The 21,742-nt window shown below is 42.8% G+C and overlaps 1 protein-coding gene across 1 annotated transcript in view; it reads left to right on the top strand.

The window, feature by feature from the left end:
• cwc22 (CWC22 spliceosome associated protein homolog) overlaps positions 1-21,074 on the top strand; it is a 152,939-nt gene extending 131,865 nt beyond the window's left edge. The window contains exons 17-20 of the mRNA XM_084314720.1: positions 12,389-12,516; positions 12,698-12,799; positions 14,672-14,847; positions 18,238-21,074. Coding sequence (XP_084170846.1) covers positions 12,389-12,516; positions 12,698-12,799; positions 14,672-14,847; positions 18,238-20,120 — 2,289 coding nt within the window. The 3' untranslated portion in view covers positions 20,121-21,074. The remainder of the gene's footprint in view (positions 1-12,388; positions 12,517-12,697; positions 12,800-14,671; positions 14,848-18,237) is intronic.
• Positions 21,075-21,742: the final 668 nt, after the last annotated feature.

Below are 21,742 nucleotides of genomic sequence, written 5' to 3'. Positions count from 1 at the left end.
AATTCCTGTGAGTTTATGGAACACCTGTAATTTTTTATTTTTTTTTAATTCATTGTTTTGTATTTCTAATCAAGTCCTCAAACCAGCATTTTTCTACCTCAAGATCTTAAGCCGTTTTGAGCCTGGGCTCCAACCACTGGGAACTGTGTGGAGTGTGTGCGAGTCTCATGCAGCTGAGTCTCTCTGACATCACAAATCAGCACATTTTCAGATGACTCAGTTAGGTGAGGGTGAATATTGTGAGAGGAGAATTGGAAGAATGCGCTAATATGAGAATTGGAGACATAGATCATATTAATATAAGGGGGGGGGGGGGTCCAGCTTCCTCATGTTAACGCGATCGATCAATCAATAAACGCGATCGATATTTGGAATGGCGATCAGGAATTGGAATAATCTTTTTGGATAACATCTGATCTGAGGTAAGGAATCTATTTTACCAGTCTTAGGGTAATCAGAGCTTCTTTCACAGATAAATCAACATGTGCCCTGTGTGTGTGTGCTCGCTGATCTGGAAATGAGAGAATAGATTTTTCAGATTGCCTCTATAGCGTGCATAAGTACACATATACCAGGGGTGGCCAACCCGCGGCTCTTTGCCCGTCATTGTGCGGCTCTTCCATCCATAAAAAAAACAATTTTTTTTTTTTTTTACTTTTTTTTTTTTTTTTTATGTCACTCATTCCATAAGGACGTAGAATAAACATTTAAAAAAAAATTAAATGGTCCATTTGCATGTTCTTGGTATCTGAATCTAGGGACATATATGGATCAGTGTCAGAAATAGTGTGTCTGTTACTAGGCTTGAGTAAATTGTAATGAACCAAAGGAGAATATCAATTCTATTTAAAAAAAAAATGTATCTTTGACTGTGAATAACACCATGCTACAATTGACCAGACCTGAAAAATCTAAGCAAATGAATAAAGGGAAGATGATTAAACAGAAGGTTTTGTAGATACAGTACTGAATTCTGCCATCTTTTTTATAATGTAAATTTCTCCACCATTTTTCATCATATTGCAACACCGTTTTTTGCAAGACGTTCACAGAAAGGTAGAGAAACTAACTACTTTCTGTTTTATGGCAATAACGTTCAGGTTTGTGGGAGATAATCCCAAAAAATAAGAGAAATAAAAAAGTAAATCCAGAAGTCAGATGATTGACGGGCTGGTGTGAGCTGGGTAGGGTAGTTTTTCGAAATTTGAAAGCCCTGAGTCTCTTCCTTCAAAAGACTACACTCACTTTTGGATGTGCCACTTCCTCAATTGGAAGTCAATTCCGTCACTTCCGTCAATTTCTATAATCTTATATTTCACTAATAACAGTTAAAATAATTGGTAAACAAACATAATGCTGAAAATATACACTTTTACTGTATATCTCGGGCTTAAGAGGTTAACCCTGTGAGGCCCAAATTAAAAAGACATTAGCAACTTCAGAGGCCAGAGGGTGGGACATATAAACACATTTACTATCAAATAGCATTGTGAGGCTGAACAACAGGACCAATTGACTATACATGTGCTTAAAGGGGAACTATCTTATAAATGGCCTTTTTCAGTGTTTACCATTGTTTCTTAGCTATGTGGACTTATATTAATAGGATCTATGTCTCTAATTCTCATATTGGCGCATTCTTCCAATTCTCCTCACAATATTCACCCTCACTGAACTGAGTCATCTGAAAATGTGCATATCTGTGATGTCAGAGATTTCTCAGCTGCATAATAATGTGGCAGTTGATGTGGCAGTTGGCACCAGGCCACACAGTGGTTGGAGCCCAGCCTCAAAACGGCTTAAGATCTTGAGGTAGAAAAATGCGGTTTTTGAGTACTTGATTAGAAATACAAAACAATGCATTTTTTTTTGAAAGAAACCTACCGTACTTTTCGCACTATAAGCCGCACCTGACTATAAGCCGCAGCAGCTCAATTTAATGATGTGTACATATAGACTAGGCAGAATCTAGGCAGAATTTCAGAAAATGTGCTTGTATAAAGTGCTGAAGGCATTTCGTGTTTATTTTCGGTACACAACATTTCTATGGGTATTAAGGGGTGCTGAATCCAAATCTGCTGTATACCAAGCTCAAAAATTTCAAATAAGGCCTCAAAATTGAGAAATCCAACATGGCCGCCAGCACCAGGCCCTCTCTCCACAAAAACAGGTGCTAAACCCACAGTTTTTATTCTACTGACATGAAACTTTGCACAGAACATCTGCACCTATGGAGGAAGAAAGTATGAATATAGCTGGGGTGAAACCATGAGTAACGGGGTGCTTTTGACTGTCTAACTGTAATCTTTGTATAGGCAAGGATAAAAAAAATGACATTTCTTCAGTGTTTGCAGTAATACTACAGCAATTTGGTAATACCTGTACAGTGTTGGACACCAACATTAGAATCCCCCAAGTCTTAGCTTTCTTCAGGTACCAAGTTTATGAAAGTAGCTCTTATAAATCTGGATATATAAGCCCTTTAATGTAAGCATGCTGTTTTAGGCGAATTTTCTAAAAATAAATGGTGGGGCTTAATGAGTTAAGGATGACTACACAAGGTACAAACCTGAATTAAATGTGCTTTTGTAAGTTTTCTTACATACATCAACAAGGACGTAGTCACACCGGAGATTCAAGAATCCATACTTGGCGCAGAACACCTTGGACAGGCACAACTGAACATGTTTGTGGACAAACGTTTGTGTGAACCTCCAGATAGTGACCAGCACCTGAACCTGAAATCACCCATTCGAAAGAACAAAGCCAAGACATTTGCCTCTTTGTATGAAGTTGTGCAACTTTCCAAGAACAAGCAAAACACCATCAAAGTGGACAGGCATATTCTACAAAGGCTCATCACAGCTTACAGAGCAGGTCGTAAGGTAGACCTTGACAATATCCTCCAGCATGAGTTCATGCCCATCCCGCCATCTCTGGCCACAACTAGCGGGAGTCTACATTCCACCAACAAGTCTGTGTTAGCAAATATACTGACGAAACAAGTTAAAACCCCTGCAGATCTTACCCTTCAGGGACCCAGCTGCCTGGTCATTGATGGCCAAGCTCTGGTAATGGCACTCGGAAAGCCACCTGACACTACAACATTTGGTGACTATGCCAACAAGTTCACTGACACCGTGTTGAAGATGGGAGCAAAATACAAGAAATAAGGGAAGATGCCGGGACTCGGCTCTCCCACAGAATGTACTAGCTGCCTGAGGATGAGTAAGAGGATTGTAGAGCTGGAGGCTCGAGTTTCTATCCTGCACCAAATCCAACAGGATGAGCGACTCATTGACTCTATTTTTGAAGCTACTACAAATATAGCCAACGATACCATGATTGAGACCTGGCCTAGGCTAGCTACAGAACAACACCACCCAAAAGACGGTCCTTGGCACAACCTAGGAGCTAAACCAAAGCAGTGGACCACCGTCAAGGATAAAAGGAGAAATAAACGAACCAGGAACACGACTATTACCTCACCCCCGGTAGGAAATAGTTTCAACCTACTCTCGGAAACACGCATATCAACACCCAAAGCAAAGAGACTTAGAAGCGTGGCTAACGACGCTAGCGAAGCAAACGGCGAGTGTAACGGAGCTCACGCTAACGACGCTAATAGCAGGAATACCGGAGCTCACGCTAACACTAGCGAAGCAAACAGCTGGCATGGCGGAGCTAATGCTAGCGAAACTAACAGCCGCCACATCGGAGCACACGCTAACGACGAGACGATGAGGAAAACGGAGCCATGAGCGACGCGGCTAGCAAACACGACCCAGACTGAGCTAACGGCTAACAGCGAACAGACTACCATGCGCTGAGGAGAACATCGCGGTAGCCGACCCCGAAGGTACGAGACTAGCGCTAACATGGCGGCTATTGAGAAGGCTACTGGTACAGCTAGCGAGGCTTCACCAAGGCCACAGGACTGTGGTAAGAACCGGCAGACTAGGCCTAATCCAAAAACAAACGGCCCCAGAACTGTTGGAAAGAAAAATGCTAACCTCACACAGAAAACAGACTGCATACTGATTGGAGATTCCACAACAAGGTATGTGGAAATGGCAAACACAGAAAATGTATGTCTAGACAACACATCTGTGAAAGAGCTGGCCGAAATACTTCCAACACTCATCAGACCGGGCATAACAAAAATTGTCATTCACTCTGGATCGTTTGACATTCTGCGAAAGAAGACAGGCGCAGAGACATTGAAAGAGGATTTCACACGTTTAATGAACACACTAGACAAACATCAGTCTGTGTACATAGACACTGATGTGTCCATCAGTGGACCAATTGCATGCTTTCGCAGAGGACAATAAGCCTTTAGTCGACTCCTAAATTTGAATTCATGGTTAGGGTCTGCCTGTCTTATACACAGCCTGAAATTCATTGACAATTTCAATGTTTTCTGGAATAACCCAGAACGCTTTCAAAGAAATGGCTTCTACCCAAATCGCTTAGGATCGAGGCTTCTGGCAGCAAACATGCGTCATGCTTTAATGGCCTCCAAGGATATCAAACTCATACTAGCACAAGAGATAATCACGAAGGACACAATCTCGCCACGAGGTGCAGCACAAGGCGTCCTCCCCTCCCCCCATATCACACAAGGCCATCTCGTCTGATCTAAATGTCCCCGAAAGAGCTAATCAAATCAGCTCGTCATCATGCACTAGATTAGATGGACAGTCTGCCAATCAAATCAACCCATCCTGAGTACAGTATAGTACAACTACCATGCCATCTCTCAAAACATACCGGTAATCATAACCAGCCAATGGCATGGTAAAAACTACACCATCAATGCGTTTACCTGCTATTAACCTCAGGGCCATCAAGGTCAAGCCAAAGCAGACCTCCTCTAAAGAAGTCTAACAAATAAAATTAGCCCTCCTAAATGTCAGATCACTGAATAATAAAACATTTTTAGTAAATGATCTGATTAAAGAAAATAACTTGGATTGCATCTGCCTAGTAGAGACATGGCTAAATAATGACACAGCTACATCAATAATGATGGAGGCTTGTCCACCAGACTATAATTTTCTTCAAATACCCAGAAAAAATTGAAGGGGTAGGGGTTGCAGCAATTTTCTCCTCAAAACTTGTTTACAATCACAGAACTAGGCGAGTTCATGTCGATGGAATATCTTGCCATTGAGCTCAAAACAGAATCAACTATTATTGTCACAATATACTGCCCGCCTAGACACTCACCAATATTTATACAGGAGCTCTCTGAACTGATTTCACTGTGTTACCGGATATGATAAGGTGATCCTAAATGGAGACTTGAACATCCATTTTAATAAGAAAACAGACTCAAACTATAGAACTAAAAAATCTACTGGATAGCTTTGACCTAACACAGCATATAACAAATGCAACTCACAGGCTTGGGAATACATTAGACTTAGTTATAACAACTGGGCTAAGCATAAAAAAATTCTCTAACTGAATTACCTCTCTCCGACCATCACTGTATATTTTTTGATACTCAAATAACCCTTACTAAAACAAAAATAAATCATAGTTCAAAAGAGGCTCCTAAATGACCAGGCTGAATCAAAGTTCATTGATCTTATCAGACTACATGAACCACACAATCATGACGGCTCTCTAAATGAAATGGCAGAAAATCTCAATGATGCACTGTCATCTGTATTAAATTCTGTCGCCCCACTAAAAACGGAAAAAAAGAACCAGAGCCTCGCCCTGGTTGAACTATAATACGGTCAACAAAGAAAAAGGGAAATGTCGTGCAGCGGAGCTAGATATCATAAACACTTCCCTTAGAACTGGTATTTTCCCAGATGCCTTTAAAACAGCAGTTGTAAAGCCATTACTAAAAAACCTAACTTGGATAGTAATGTAATGGCAAATTATCGTCCAATATCCAACCTACCATTCATTAGTAAAGTACTTGAAAAGATAGTTTCAGTTAAAATAAATTCCTTTCTTGAAGAAAACAACATCTTAGAAGAATTTCGGTTGGGATTCAGAAAATATAGCACTGAAACTGCCCTCACCAAAATAATTAGTGACCTCAGGCTAAACTCTGACGAGAATAAGATCTCCATCCTTATCCTGCTAGATCTCAGTGCAGCATTTGATACAATCGATCACGATATTCTAATCGATCGTCTTGAAAACCATGTCTGTTTCTCAGAACATGTGCTAGGCTGGTTTAAAACATACATCAGAGGGAGGAAATTCTATGTTAAACTAGGAGATCACATGTCTGATATATACGACAACAACTATGGAGTTGCACAAGGCAGTTGCTTAGGTCCTTTACTCTTCTCCCTTTACATGTTACCGCTGGGTGATATCATCAGAGAACATAATGTAGCTTTCCATAGCTATGCGGATGATACACAACTGTACATATCTGCTGAACCAAATGATACAGCGATTAGCTCCATTACAGACTGCTTACTGTCAATAAATAAATGGATGAGTAAGAACTTCCTGAAACTAAACGAGAACAAAACTGAAATTCTAATTATAAGCCCCAAAACTAAAAAAAGAAACATTAATAACGAACCTGGGAGGACTAACCCCTTGGATCAAATCTGAGGTCACTAGTCTCGGGGTTATCATAGATTCAGAACTGAACTTCAATTCTCATATTAGCAAAGTGACAAACATCGTTCTTCCATCTCAGAAATATAGCAAAAGTACGACCATTTATTAATCAGAACGATGCTGAGAAGCTAATTCATGCATTCATATCTAGCCGGTTAGACTACTGTAATGCACTTTTCACAGGTCTCCATAAGAAAACCACAGAGAGGCTTCAGCTAATCCAAAACTCTGCAGCCCGACTGCTAACTAGAACCAAAAGGAGAGAGCACATTAGTCCAGTCTTAGCTGCTTTACACTGGCTTCCTGTAACGTTTAGAATTGACTTTAAGGTCCTTCTCCTTACATACAAAGCTCTAAATGGACAGGGACCTAGCTACATCGCCACCACTCTAATAAATTACACACCAGCAAGAACACTGCGATCATCAGCTGCTGGACTACTAGAGGCTCCCAGAAACAGTCAAAAGAGGATCGGTAATGCAGCCTTTATCAACTATGCCCCAAAACTGTGGAACAAACTACCCCAAAACATCAGAGAAGCCAACTCGCTAGACATCTTTAAAAGACAGCTTAAAACCTATCTTTGCTCAGGCATTTCACTGTGGGGTACTGCAGGCAAATATTTGAAGATAGATATCTGCTACCACCTAGTGGCAAGGGGAAATATTATTATAGAAACATCAGGGATATCCTGACACAAATTGTACTTAGCTGCACTATTCTTACCCTGCCTACTTTTATACACTGCCTATCCAATTCATGTGTCGGTTCTATGCTAATTTTATCTCACTACCTCCTACTGTATGCACTGTAATTTTAAGAACTATTATCACACTTTTTACTTCTTACTGATGACTATTTTTAAACTGAATCATTTTAAACTATTTTTATTATTTGTATTACTGAATCAAACTGTAAACAGAGAGCCTATTGGGATGCTAGATCCTAATGTGAAACTGTGATTTACCATACCTTGCTATCTGTCTATCTTTAAAAAAAAAAAAAAAATGCTAGTTATTATTATTATTATTATTCCTACCCTACCTACTTTCATACACTTCCAATGAAATTCATATGTCGGTTCTATGATGTTAGAGTGATGCTCTGTTGTTGTGAGCGACACACTGCTCTGTTGTTCTATAAGGTAACTTAGAACTGTACTTTGTAAAGAAACTCAGTGTTAAGCGCGATGGAAACTCAAAGTACTAAGAGCGATACACTGCTCTGTTATATATTTTTCTTTATTGAACAATCTTATCACACTTTTTACTGTCCGTTCTATCTTATTATTTTTATTTTAAACTGAATCAAACCGCACTTTTTTACTCTATCTAATCTATTCTATTTTATTATTTGTATTGCTGAAGAACTGTGATTTGCCTAACCTTGCTACCTCTCTATCTCTTTGTATTTACATTTAAAAAAAATTATGCTCGCTTATGCCTGTATTTTTTACTGTTGTGAAGCACTTTGAACTGCAACCTCTGTATGAAAAGTGCTATACAAATAAAGTTATTATTATTATTATTTGACAGTAACTATCCATCGTTCAACATGTGAAAAAGAGGCGGTCAGGTGGCGTAGCGGAGATTGTGCTCGTCACCAATGCAAGAGGCTGCGGTCTCGACTCCGGAGAGTCTGCACTACCTTGGCTCGGGCTGATACTAACTCGTTTGGCTGAGTTAGGGGGAGGGAAGCCGTGGGTGGGTCCTGGGCGTTGTGGACAGCGACCCCTACAGTTCGGTCGGGACGCCTGCACAACGAGGGTAGGATCTGGAGGGAGGTAGTGTGACCTTCCACACGTTACACTCTCCCAGTGAGAATCTGCGCTGCCAGGCTGGCTGCACACGCTTGCCTCAACGACTACCGCCCTGTAGCCCTCACCTCCATAGCCATGAAGTGCTTTGAGAAGCTAGTGAAGGGCTACATCTGTTCCTCCCTCCCCATCAACCTGGACCCCCTGCAATTTGCATATCGCCCCAACAGGTCCACGGAGGACGCCATAGCCCATGTGCTGCACACAGCAGCATCACACCTGGACAAGAGGCAGGGGAACTATGTGAGAATGCTGTTCATCGACTACAGCTCAGCATTCAATACCATAGTCTCCTCCAAACTCATAGCCAAGCTCAGGGACCTGGGCTTGAACTATGACCTCTGCCAGTAGGTCTTGGACTTCCTGACGGGCAGACCCCAGGTGGTAAGAGCAGGCAACTGCACCTCCTCATCCATCACGCTCAACATAGGGGCCCCCCAGGGCTGTGTTCTGAGCCCCCTCCTCTACTCCCTGTACACACATGACTGCGTGGCACAGCGGAACAACAACACAATCATCAAATTTGCTGATGACACAGTAGTGGTGGGCCTGATCTCTGCCAACGACGAGAGGGCCTACCTGGAAGAGGTAGAACTGCCTCTCCCTGAACGTCAGCAAAACAAAAGAGATGATTGTGGACTTCAGGAGGTCGGGGGTCAAGGACTACAGCCCCCTCAGCATCGACGGGGCACCGGTTGAGAGAGTGAACAGTTTCAAGTACCTCGGAGCCCAAATATCCGAGGACTTGACATGGACCACACACATTGACAGTGTTGTGTAGAAGGCACGACAACGCCTCTACTTCCTCAGGCGCCTAAGGAAGTTCCAAGTCAGTCAGAAGATCCTTAGGAACTTCTACTCATGTACAATAGAGAGCATCCTGACTGGCAACATCACCTCCTGGTTTGGGAATAGCACTGCACAAGACCGTAGCAGACTACAAAGAGTGACACGTTCAGCCGAACGCACAATTGGAGGGGGGCTTCCCACCCTCCAGAACATTTACAACAAGCGGTGCAGGGGGAAGGCTAAGAGAATCATCAAGGACTCCAGCCACCCGAACAACTGCCTCTTTTAACTGCTGCGGTCAGGCAAGCGATACCGGAGTCTTAAGGCGAGCACAGAAAGACTCAGAAGAAGCTTCTATCCCCAGGCCATCAGGCTGCTAAACGAACAATAAACACTATGCAACAACCATCAAATGCACACAGCACACACACCCACACGCACACACTCACTTAAACAAACAACACACTGCAGCACCCACTCTCCACACTTTAGATCACACAAACACACTTTATATTTATTGATAAAGGATTTGCACTACAACTCGTACACCTACTGTAAATTGTACCTAAATTGCACCTCATCCCATTTCTGCCTTGCACTATATAGTATTGTATATTAGTACACTGCATAGTATTGTATATTATATGGTAACTCAGTTACGTCTATTCTGCATCGAACATTGTACATATGTCTATACTGAACACTGTGACCTAATTTTTTTTACTTCTAATTCACATGCTATACTATGTTATTTTATTTCATACTTATCTTGTCTTGCACAGTCTCTGGAGCGTAACAGTAAGAAGCATTTTGTATAAAAGTATTCTGTACTGTATGACAACTATTAAAGAAACTTGAAACATGCGTCGGAGGAAAGCATGTGACCGTCTCCGGCCTCTCGGACCAACAGTAGGGGGGGGGGGGGGGCGCAACAACCAGGAAGGGGGTTGGGGAATTGGCATAACGACTAACAGTGGGATGGGAGAAAAATCGGAAAAAGGAGGGAAAAGATCATTAAAAACAAAACAAAAAAAACATGTGAAAAAGTGAATCTTGTAAGTATTGTACTCTTAAGTGTTGTATGTCTATAAATGTTAAAGGAAAACTCCAACATTTTGGGAAATTAGCTTATTTGCCATCTACCCTGGAGTTAGACAAGAAGATGCATACCTTTTTCTTCTCTGTGCCTATTTCCCAACACTGAGCATGGGCGGGCAGGTACTTGTCGCGAGCAGAGAGCGTGCGTGTGTGCATGAGTGGCGAGTGTGTGTGTGTGTGTATGTGTAAACAACACGCAGCCCTGTATGGGGGCAGAGAGGAGAGGAGAGTAGGAGAGAACGACAACAGCACAGATCGTGCATGTGTGTGTATGAGCGCGTGTGTGTGTTTGTGTGTAAACAGCACGCAGCCCCATATGGAGGCAGAGAATAGAGGAGAGATAGGAGAGGACGGCAAACAAGACCTAGGCTAACGGAGGAACGTACTTCCAGTGACTGACGCTAACTAGCTAACGGTGCACGTCTTCCTACGCCTACTGCATGCACAGAGAAGAAAAAGGTATGCATCTTGTCTAACTCCAGGGTAGATGGCAAATAAGCTAATTTCCCAAAATGTTGGAGTTTTCCTTTAATAGAAATTTAAGTTTAAAAAAAGAATGAATCTTTTCATGTATACGTTCGCATGTTATACTGTGGATAATATTGTATAGTTTCAGAGTGATCCTGGCTAATTCCTGAGATCAGTGCTATGGAGCAATATGTGCATTTTGCTAAAAGCGTTAGGGTTGCTCGCCTGGATACGCTACTATTTCCAATTCAAAGGTATATAATAGGTATGTTTCATCATGAATGCATCAAAGGGGGGGGTTTCTATGCTCTGATCGTCAACGGCATTCGTTTTGAATACTACATACGTTGATCGACTGGATCGATATGAAATCATTGTAGAATCAAGGTGGAATTGACGTCAGATAGTCCTTACCTTTGATCGGGGGTATCCCAAAAAGAATATTCCAATTGTCTGATCGCGATTTCCTGTATTGGTGTCCATCGGGTCCCCGACATAATCCGGCAGAACACATGCATCGAGCCGCCATGGACGCAGTCCAATGTGATCGGCTGAACCGTTACACTTGCCTGGATGAAAATTCTCCGCCCGGAGGGGTTTAGATGTAACACACTCTGTGAAATAAGTTTTCAAAGGGTGGGCGATACTGCCACCTAGCTGGATGCGGCCGGTATTGCACTCTAGCGATCTCAGAATGATTTCCTATGGTAACACCGAGGTCCGGTCTTTGGAAAGACCAGATAAGATCAGAGGAGTTTTACTGAGGATGGCCAGATAATGTTGATATTTAAACTTAAAAAAAAAAGAATACATAATAAATGTATACATGATCATGCACATCGCTGCTGGCGGGACAAAACCTCATAACTCCAAAAACCCAACTTTTCAGCAGATGAAAAAAACGAACACAGATTTGAGGGCGAATAGAGTTACAAGGTTTAGACAGATGATTGCTTTCCCATTGTTTAAACTTTGTAAAACCCACACACGCATATGGAGGACTGAGTTGATTTATAATAAAAAAAAAAATGGAGTTATGAGGTTTTGTCCCGTCGGCAGCGACATGCAACATAAAAAAAATCATTGTAGGAACCATTTGTGAGAGGGAGGTAGGGAGGGATTTTAGTTTGTGTGGTGTGATAACAATGTTGAAATTGAGAAGTTTAGACTTTGGTTTAGTTTTACAACAGAAATATATTTGATGTTATAATAAAAGTACAGTAAAAATCTACCGCCAGGTACCGGTATCGATTCCCGCGTACTGGTACCGGTTCAAATGTGAACTGTACCCAACCCTACTTATATACTAGAACTGCATACTACCGTATTGTGCTGAATATAAGATTGGGTTTTTTTCCTAGAAAAAAGTCTTGAGAGAGGAGCGTTGTCTTGTTTTATCAAAGTGCTTTATTGGCATGGTAAGAAGCATTGTACATTGCCAAAGCATACATATAACAACATCATAGTAAACAAACAAACAAACAAACAAACTGGTGAGCAAACAAATAAACAAGATGATGGTGAAAATAATAAAAGTGAACGAAAAATAAATGTGGAACATTTCTCTCTCTCTTGCTCTCTCTCTCTCTCTCTCTCTCTCTCACACACACTCAGGTCATGGAGTGTATTAAGGTCAGTGAGGAGACCACCACCTCGTCCAGTCGTATCTTTGTGAAGATTCTCTTCCAGGAGCTGTGTGCCTACATGGGACTCCCCAGACTCAACGAGAGACTCAAAGACATGTAAGGATATTATTAATCTCATTATTTGTATTATTATTAGACTCTACGAGAGACTCGGACATGTAGTGGTATCATTGGTATTGTTATTGTCATTATTATGGGTCTGAGACCACCATTAAGACCTGTTCAAATGATGAGTACTCTCTGAATGAGACTGAGACCATGTCTGTCTGTCTTTCAGGACCTTGCAGTCTTTCTTTGAGGGTCTGTTTCCTCGTGATAATCCCAGGAACACTCGCTTTGCCATCAACTTCTTTACCTCCATTGGTCTGGGAGGGCTGACGTAAGACTCTTTTCATCCATTATTCCATCTATTCATTCAACCTGTATTTAATGTGGAGGGTCTTTCAGTGATGTGAATGTACAAGTTAAAAAACACAACTAAAAGACCCAAGACAAGTTAAAAGACACGAGACAAGTTAAAATGCACAACTAAAAGACGAGTTAAAATACACAACTAAAAGACACAAGACAAGTTAAAATACACAACTAAAAGACACAAGACAAGTTAAAATACACAACTAAAAGACAAGTTAAAATACACAACTAAAAGACACAAGACAAGTTAAAAGACGCAAGACAAGTTAAAATGCACAACTAAAAGACACAAGACAAGTTAAAATACACAACTAAAAGACACAAGACAAGTTAAAATACACAACTAAAAGACATGAGACAAATGGAATCAAACTAGGAGTTAGTCAGTTGGGGGCAGCAGTGACCATAAAGGTTAGAGAAGCAGTCTTGTGACCAGAAGGTCGCCAGTTCGATCCCCCGGACCGGCAGGAATACTCTGGGTGGGAAAGTGAATGAATAACTCTCCCTCAGTGTCAGACTGTGGTTGTACTGGGCAGCCCCTAGTGGTCAACAGTGTTGGACTGTGGTTGTACTGGGCAGCTCCTAGTGGTCAACAGTGTTGGACTGTGGTTGTACTGTGCAGCTCCTAGTGGTCAACAGTGTCAGACTGTGGTTGTACTGGGCAGCTCCTAGTGGTCAACAGTGTCAGACGGTGGTTGTACTGGGCAGCTCCTAGTGGTCAACAGTGTCAGACTGTGGTTGTACTGGGCAGCTCCTAGTGGTCAACAGTGTCAGACTGTGGTTGTACTGGGCAGCTCCTAGTGGTCAACAGTGTCTGACTGTGGTTGTACTGGGCAGCTCCTAGTGGTCAACAGTGTCTGACTGTGGTTGTACTGGGCAGCTCCTAGTGGTCAACAGTGTCGGACTGTGGTTGTACTGGGCAGCTCCTAGTGGTCAACAGTGTCTGACTGTGGTTGTACTGGACAGCTCCCAGGTGTAAATGTGTGTAACTGAGTGTGAAGCAGGGTGTTGCTGAAAAAGAGCATCTGTGCTCAGAGAACCTACCCTGGTAAATTGAAAACTTTAAACTTGTAACTTCATGTATTTGTATTGTCAGAGGGTTACTACGGTAGGTGTTTTGGTGCTTTGCTCTGTAGAAAGTTCCATTAAAAACGAAGTCTTTGAAATGAGGGGTTTACAGCTGGACGGTCCATCATTCCACCCTAACATACATGTAATATATGATTGTAGTTTTCCAATAGTGGCTTTATAGATAAAGAGATACATGTGTGTATAACATGTATGTCAGTCAGAGAAGACCACCCAACGAGTGTAACCAACTTACTGAGTGTAAGAGGCAAGTCTCTAAATTACATCTGCAGAATATAAAACGGCTTCAACAATCCTCTTTCTGTTAATCATTAGAAAGCTGCGTCTGTTTCTGTGCAAGAAGACAATTCTCTCTTTTTGTCTCTTCCTCACTCAAATTTAAATGTGCTTTATTGACATGACATGAATACATTTCCAAAGCAATACAATAAACACAGTAAACTGACAAATACGTATCAGTAAATAAAAGATAATCTGTGAATATCAACAATCAAATAAATGAATCCATAGAATATAATGGGAGGAAGGAATAGTTGTGAACACACAACTAACTAACCTCCTGCCTCTGTAACATTTAGCAAACTAAACATGTCAACTAACCTCCTGCCTCTGTAACATTTAGTAACAAACTAAAGTAATTAAGGCATAAATGGGAATTCATTGCTGGTTTTTCTTCCCCTCTTTATTTGCCTCTCCCTGTATCTCTCTTTCTGTGTGCGTCTGTCTCTCTCTCTCTCATACCCCATAGTGATGAATTGAGAGAACATCTGAAGAACGCTCCAAAGCTGATCATGACTCAGAGGCAGCAAGTGGATTCCTCTGACTCCTCTTCTTCCTCCTCTGACTCCTCCTCCTCCTCCTCTGACTCGTCCAGCGAATCTGACTCTTCAGATTCCTCCTCCAGCAGCAGCAGTAGTAGCTCAGGTAAATGTATGACCGTGACACGCGCGCGGCGCACACACACACACATATTGTTATATGAATTTCAGTATAAGTCTCCCATTGGTTGACTATTTCAGTATAAGCTTTCTATTGGCTGCCTATTTCAGTATAAGCTACACTCATGCTGGACTCTATTTGTGCACCACTCAACCTGGTTGGTTAGAGAGCTTAGTGCTCAACAATAATGCCCGACCTTTCTACTGCGCTGTTAAAACACATTGTGGAGATAGGTAGATCTAGCAAAGTGAGACTAACATGGCATTATTTAAAGGTAGAATCTGTGATGCTGTAAAATGACAACCTATAGGCAAAAGAGCCCCACTTGGTATTGCACTTTGTTAAAATATGTTGGTTTTGGTCTGATGTCTGGGTTGAGTGTTTTGGTCTGATGTGTGGGTTGAGTGTTTTGGTCTGATGTGTGGGTTGAGGGGACAGGGGAAGTGTTGTTGTTACTGCTCCATGTGTTGAAAATGGTGTATTTTGGGGAGCTCCAGTAGCTCACCGCGTACCTCGAGCGCTATTTCGGCGCCGGGGACAACCGTGCTCGTCACGGATCTGGGGTTTAGCGAGTTCGAATCCCGGACTGCAGCCGTGCCTTTCCCAGAGTGTCTTCCCCCCCATCTGTACCCATTCAGCCTGTTTCTGTCGGTCATTCTTGACCAGAGTAAATGCGATAAACGCAAAAAAGAGCCAGCGGAATGGCCAAAGTTAAAAAAAAAAAAAAAAAAAAGTGGTGTATTTTGTCTTTAACCTCTTAAGCCCGATCGGCCGTCACAAATAGATCAATACAGTCCGTATTAAGTGATGTTGTGTTTCTTTTTCAAATGTAGCCAAGAGTAAAGACCCTAACCCTATCAAAACAGCAGTCAACATGTATATTTTCAGCACTACGTTTGTTTAGCAATGCTTTTAAGTGTTATTAGCTAAATATGAGCTTATACAAATCTCTGTGCATTGCATCGGAAATCGGGATTTATAGGAGAGCACAGGAAGCCATCATGAAATCGTTGTAGTCCTAAGAAAGAGGGGACCCAGGGCTTTCGATGGACTTCTAAATTTCATAAAACTACACCACCCAGCTGACACCAGAAAAAAAAAAGTCTTGCGAATATTGACGTGATTTTCGTGTTTAGATCTCACGGGTCAAACAAACCTCAACGTTATTGCCATAAAATACAGCGTATATTGTTTATTTACCTTTCTGTGAATGTGTAGGGAAAAAACTCGAATTGTTAAAAATGGCGGAGCTATGGGCATTATACAAAAATAACTGTACTTCGAGTAGTTTTCATTCAGTCTTTGCTGCCCTATACCGGGCGCCTGGTGGTACTAAATCCATATTTAACTCTGTCATTGGAAAGAGGAGATTTGGCCCGATCCATATATGTATAACTTGGCCATAATAAGGTCATTTATAGGCCTGATATTCTATATTCATATTTCATATTGCATGTGTCTGGATGGCAAAATGCAATACTGTATCTACTAGGGGTGGAACGGTACGTATTTGAACCGTACACCGTTCGGCATGACCTCCCCGGTTCGTGGCGTGTGTGTATGGTTCGTTTCACGGGATGAGCAAAACAAATTATTTTCATTTGGCACAGAGCTGGAAGAGGTGACACGCCGGCTGGTGCTAGTGTGGAAATTGCAGCAGCAGGTGCTAGTGTGGAAATTGCAAGTGCAATATATTATAAATCAATCTTCATTACGACTTTAAAAACATAGCCATTAACATTACATATGCCTACACACATCTTGTCATAACGTTAGCACGGTTTACAACACAACGCACGTTTAACTATGGTAGCCCCACTAGCCCGCCAGCTCTAATACAGCTGAATGAAATGTTACCGTAGCTACTAGCTACTAGCTAGCAGAGGAGAAAATGCGAGTCTGAGAGGCGGGGTGTTGAAAGACAATGATAGGCGTTTATTCAACATCCAAGAAGGCTAACATACAACTGTGTTTACTAACTCCAACCGGGACTATTGCCGCTTTTCCACTGCATGTTATCAACTCGATTCAACACCGGTAACATTAGAGTCAAGAAGGTCTGAAGGTAGTGGTACCACACGCTAAAATGTCTGTGCGGTCCCCCAACCCAATAGATAGTTCCAACTCACCGAATTACGTTAATCCACCACAGTTGCACTCGATATTTAAATAATGTTAGTCTAAATAAATGTAGACAGATAATGTACGTATTTTAAAAACAGAATGAACAGAGCAGTGTTGTTTTGAAACAGTACAGTGTGTGTGTTAGTTTGATGTACAGTATGCTGCATTTTATATTGATGGCCTTCTAATTTATTTATTTATTTTAAATAACTGACACTTTTCCTTTTGATAAGAAATCCAGCCATATTCCTTTCATTGTATTTCAAATACTGCACTTTAATTTCAAGCAGAAAACTAATCTTTCCATTAAGAACTGACAATCAGGGAATTTAAACATTGTTGACATTGTTTTTTTGTGTTTATTTTAAAGAAAGGAAAGTCTAGTGCTGGCTGAGCATATTGTTTGTTTGCACTAAGTTAATACAAATGTAGCCTATATTTTTCAGTCAGTTCGGTATTTGTGTGCCAAACATTATTTAAGACTGTAAACTTTTTTTTATTATAAATGAGAAGCATGTTTAAATTTGCGTTACATTTTTATTTATTTTTATAAAAAAAAAAAAAAAAAAAAACGTATATTGAACCGAACCGAAAACCGTTAGCCCAAAACCGTGATACGAACCGAACCGTCGATTTTGTGAACCGTTCCACCCCTAGTATCTACAAAACCTTCTGTTTAATCATCTTCCCTTTATTAATTTGCTTAGATTCTTTGTACACGTGATCTTGAGATCTGCTGGGTGAGCTCAGTGGAAATGTCTCATGTCTGGTCAATTTTAGCATGGTGTTATTCACGTCAAAGATGAAAGAAAAAAACGAATTGATATTTTCCTTTGGTTCATTACGATTTAATCAAGCCTAGTAACAGACACAATATTTCTGACACTGGGAATACATTCCCTGAGGTCCATTGTAGAAGTGGAGCAATCTTCCATTTACTTAGGTACCGGTATGTATTTTTAGGCGAATTTTCAGAAAATAGGGCTAAGGGTTAAGAGGTTAAAAACACTGCAAAATGGGAGAAACCAAATCTGAAGATTTCTTATAGAATTCAACGGTATATCCATCAGGGTCTGGCAGCTAACCAGATCGCATTGCTTTGATGGTATCTTTTATTTCTGGAGGTGGTATAGGTGCACCTAGATCATTATTAAAATCTATTCTATTTGTCCCTATAGGTCAAGTCTTATCTATTCCATTCCTGTCGTATCCATGGCCTCTTCAGTCACTAACACGTTCTTCTCCCTCCAGACTCTGACTCCAAACACAAGAAGAAGAAGAAGAGGAAAGACCAGAGCAAGAAGAAAGACAAGAAGAAGAAGGATAAGGGCTCCTCCCAACGAGACAAAGCCTCCAAGCACAAGTCGGTGCAGGAGGAACGAGCCAATAAGAAGCAGGCTAGCCGTCAGCATAGGGACAGCGATGAAGACGATGAAGGTGAAAGGCCGGCTCGCCAGAGGGACCCGCCCACACAGGAACGTGCACGTGACCAAGAGCGTGCACGTGATGGTGTCTGTAAGGCTCGGAGGGATTCTGAGGAAGAGGACAGACAAATGGACGCTCGAGGCAGACAGAGAGATGGAGAGAAAGGGAGAGAGAGGGCAAGGAGCCAGGAGAGAGAGGGAGACGAATCGAGAGAGACGGAGAGAGAGGGGGAAAGAGAACGAGAGAGAGTTAGAGGAGGGGAGAGAGAGAGGGAGAGGAGAGAGAGATCCAAGACCCCAGAACGCAACCGCAAAGAGAACAATGAAGAGAGGAGAGGAGACAAGGAGGGGAGGAGAGGAGACAAGGAGGGGAGGAGAGGGAACCAGGAAGAGAGGAGAGGGGACCAGGAAGAGAGGAGAGGAGACAAGGAAGAGAGGAGAGGGAACCAGGAAGAGAGGAGAGGGGACCAGGAAGAGAGGAGAGGAGACAAGGAAGACGGGAGAGGAGACAAGGAAGACAGGAGAGGAGACGAGGAAGACAGGAGAGGGGACAAGGAAGAGAGGAGAGGAGACAAGGAAGACAGGAGAGGAGACAAGGAAGACGGGAGAGGAGACAAGGAAGACAGGAGAGGAGACGAGGAAGACAGGAGAGGAGACGAGGAAGACAGGAGAGGGGACAAGGAAGACGGGAGAGGAGACGAGGAAGACAGGAGAGGGAACCAGGAAGAGAGGAGAGGGAACCAGGAAGAGAGGAGAGGAGACGAGGAAGACAGGAGAGGGGACAAGGAAGACGGGAGAGGAGACGAGGAAGACAGGAGAGGGAACCAGGAAGAGAGGAGAGGGAACCAGGAAGAGAGGAGAGGAGACAAGGAAGACGGGAGAGGAGACAAGGAAGAGAGGAGAGGAGACAAGGAAGACAGGAGAGGGGACAAGGAAGAGAGGAGAGGAGACAAGGAAGACGGGAGAGGAGACAAGGAAGACAGGAGAGGAGACGAGGAAGACGGGAGAGGAGACAAGGAAGACAGGAGAGGAGACGAGGAAGACAGGAGAGGGGACAAGGAAGACGGGAGAGGAGACAAGGAAGACGGGAGAGGAGACGAGGAAGACAGGAGAGGGGACAAGGAAGACGGGAGAGGAGACAAGGAAGACGGGAGAGGAGACAAGGAAGAGAGGAGAGGAGGGGAGGAAGACAGGAGAGGGAACCAGGAAGAGAGGAGAGGAGACAAGGAAGACAGGAGAGGGGACAAGGAAGAGAGGAGAGGAGACGAGGAAGACGGGAGAGGAGACGAGGAAGACGGGAGAGGAGACAAGGAAGACAGGAGAGGAGACAAGGAAGACAGGAGAGGAGACAAGGAAGAGAGGAGAGGGAACCAGGAAGAGAGGAGAGGGAACCAGGAAGAGAGGAGAGGAGACAAGGAAGAGAGGAGAGGAGACAAGGAAGACAGGAGAGGAGACAAGGAAGAGAGGAGAGGAGACGAGGAAGAGAGGAGAGGGAACCAGGAAGACAGGAGAGGGAACCAGGAAGAGAGGAGAGGAGACCAGGAAGAGAGGAGAGGGAACCAGGAAGACAGGAGAGGGGACCAGGAAGAGAGGAGAGGGAACCAGGAGAGGAGGGATGAGAGAGAGAGGGATAAAGAGAACAGAGAGAGAAATAGACAACGAGAGGACAGGAGGAGGAGCAGAGAGCCATCGCCATACAGGAGGAGATAACACACACAATACACATAATACACACAATACATACACACACAATACACACATCATACACCCATAATACACATACATACATACATACATACACACAATACGCACACACACATAATATTCACACACACAATACATACATATGCACACATAATATATGCATACACATACACACATAATAAATAAATTCACACAGACTGCATCAACTAGATCTAGATTAAATGTTGTTTTTTGTAGTTATTTTTTTACCTACTTGGAGCAGCAGGTGGGTGGGGCATAGTGACTGATAGCTTACTTGACATTGTCTGAACTGGCCACCCAGCTGGTTCCTCAAGCAGGTTAAAACAAACAAACCTCAACGATGATCTGGGAAAGATGAGCAGGTCTGCACCCTGCAAAACGCACACAATTATACAAACGACACACACAAAAACATACACAAGCTTATGATCACCACGCACACACTCATAAAAACATACATAATCTTACAAACACCACACGTAGTTGTACAAATGCCACACACAAAAACAGTGGATAATCTGTGTCAAATCTTCTCCATCCTGTCTGTTATTTTTCTTTGGTTCTTTAGCCGTTCTGCTCATCAACTCAGAACCAGTCTCTCTACTGGTATCAGAACCAGAACCAGTCTCTCTACTGGTATCAAAACCGGAACCAGTCTAGAACCAGAACCAGTCTACTGGTCTCTACAGCTCTTACCCAACATTCCGCTGTCACTCTCATTATTGAAAGTGTTTTTCAGTTCCTACCATCTCTCATCTGTCTGTCAACACGGTTTTGGTCTAGACCTCTAAATACACCCAGATACTGTACACAAACCTTTTCCAGGACCTGAGATTCAGGATGTCCCGGAGATGGTGTCTGGGACAATACAAAACAGGTTTAGGGACGGGCTAGCCCCTTACGTGACTGCGATCTGCAAGCCAGGGGCTTTTGTAACCGCAGTCACTCTCAGCGATGCCGCTACCAGGCTCGTATTAAGCACCAAGCGCTGCTTCTGAGCTGGGGGTGTGTCAAAAATATATCAGATATGAATTTCAAAGATACCCAGCATACAATATGGGTTTAACGAGTGGTACTTACAGAGCGAGCCGTGTATTTCCGCCATTGGTGTCACAGCGCATGCGCACCAGGCTATTTGGCTGCCTGGTGCGCATGCGCTGTGACACCAATGGCGGAAATACACGGCTCGCTCTGTAAGCACCACTCGTTTTGTAACAATGATTTAAAAGGTTTATTAGCAACTCCGAGCTTTCAGACCCCAGCGCCTCGCTGTGTTAAACCCATATTGCACGCTGGGTATCTTTGAAATTCATATCTGATATATTTTTGACACACCCCCAGCTCAGAAGCAGCGCTTGGTGCTTAATACGAGCCTGGTGGCGGCATAGCTGAGAGTGACTGCGGTTACAAAAGCCCCTGGCTTGCAGATCGCAGTCACGTAAGGGGCTAGGGACGGGCGGTCGCAGGACGATAAACATCGTGTCTGAAGAGAGCTGATGGACGGGGAACCCTGAGTCGCTGCAGAACGTTTAGTTTCATTAGTCTCTCTGTGACCATGTCTCTCTCTCTACTAGTCTCTCTGTATTACCACATATCTCTCTGTGACC

Source organism: Notolepis coatsorum (genome assembly GCF_963971535.1).
Source record: "Notolepis coatsorum genome assembly, chromosome: 5".
In the NCBI taxonomy this organism is placed as follows: Eukaryota; Metazoa; Chordata; class Actinopteri; order Aulopiformes; family Paralepididae; genus Notolepis; species Notolepis coatsorum.
Note: the sequence above shows the minus strand (reverse complement) of the source record. Positions and strands in the feature narration are given on the sequence as shown.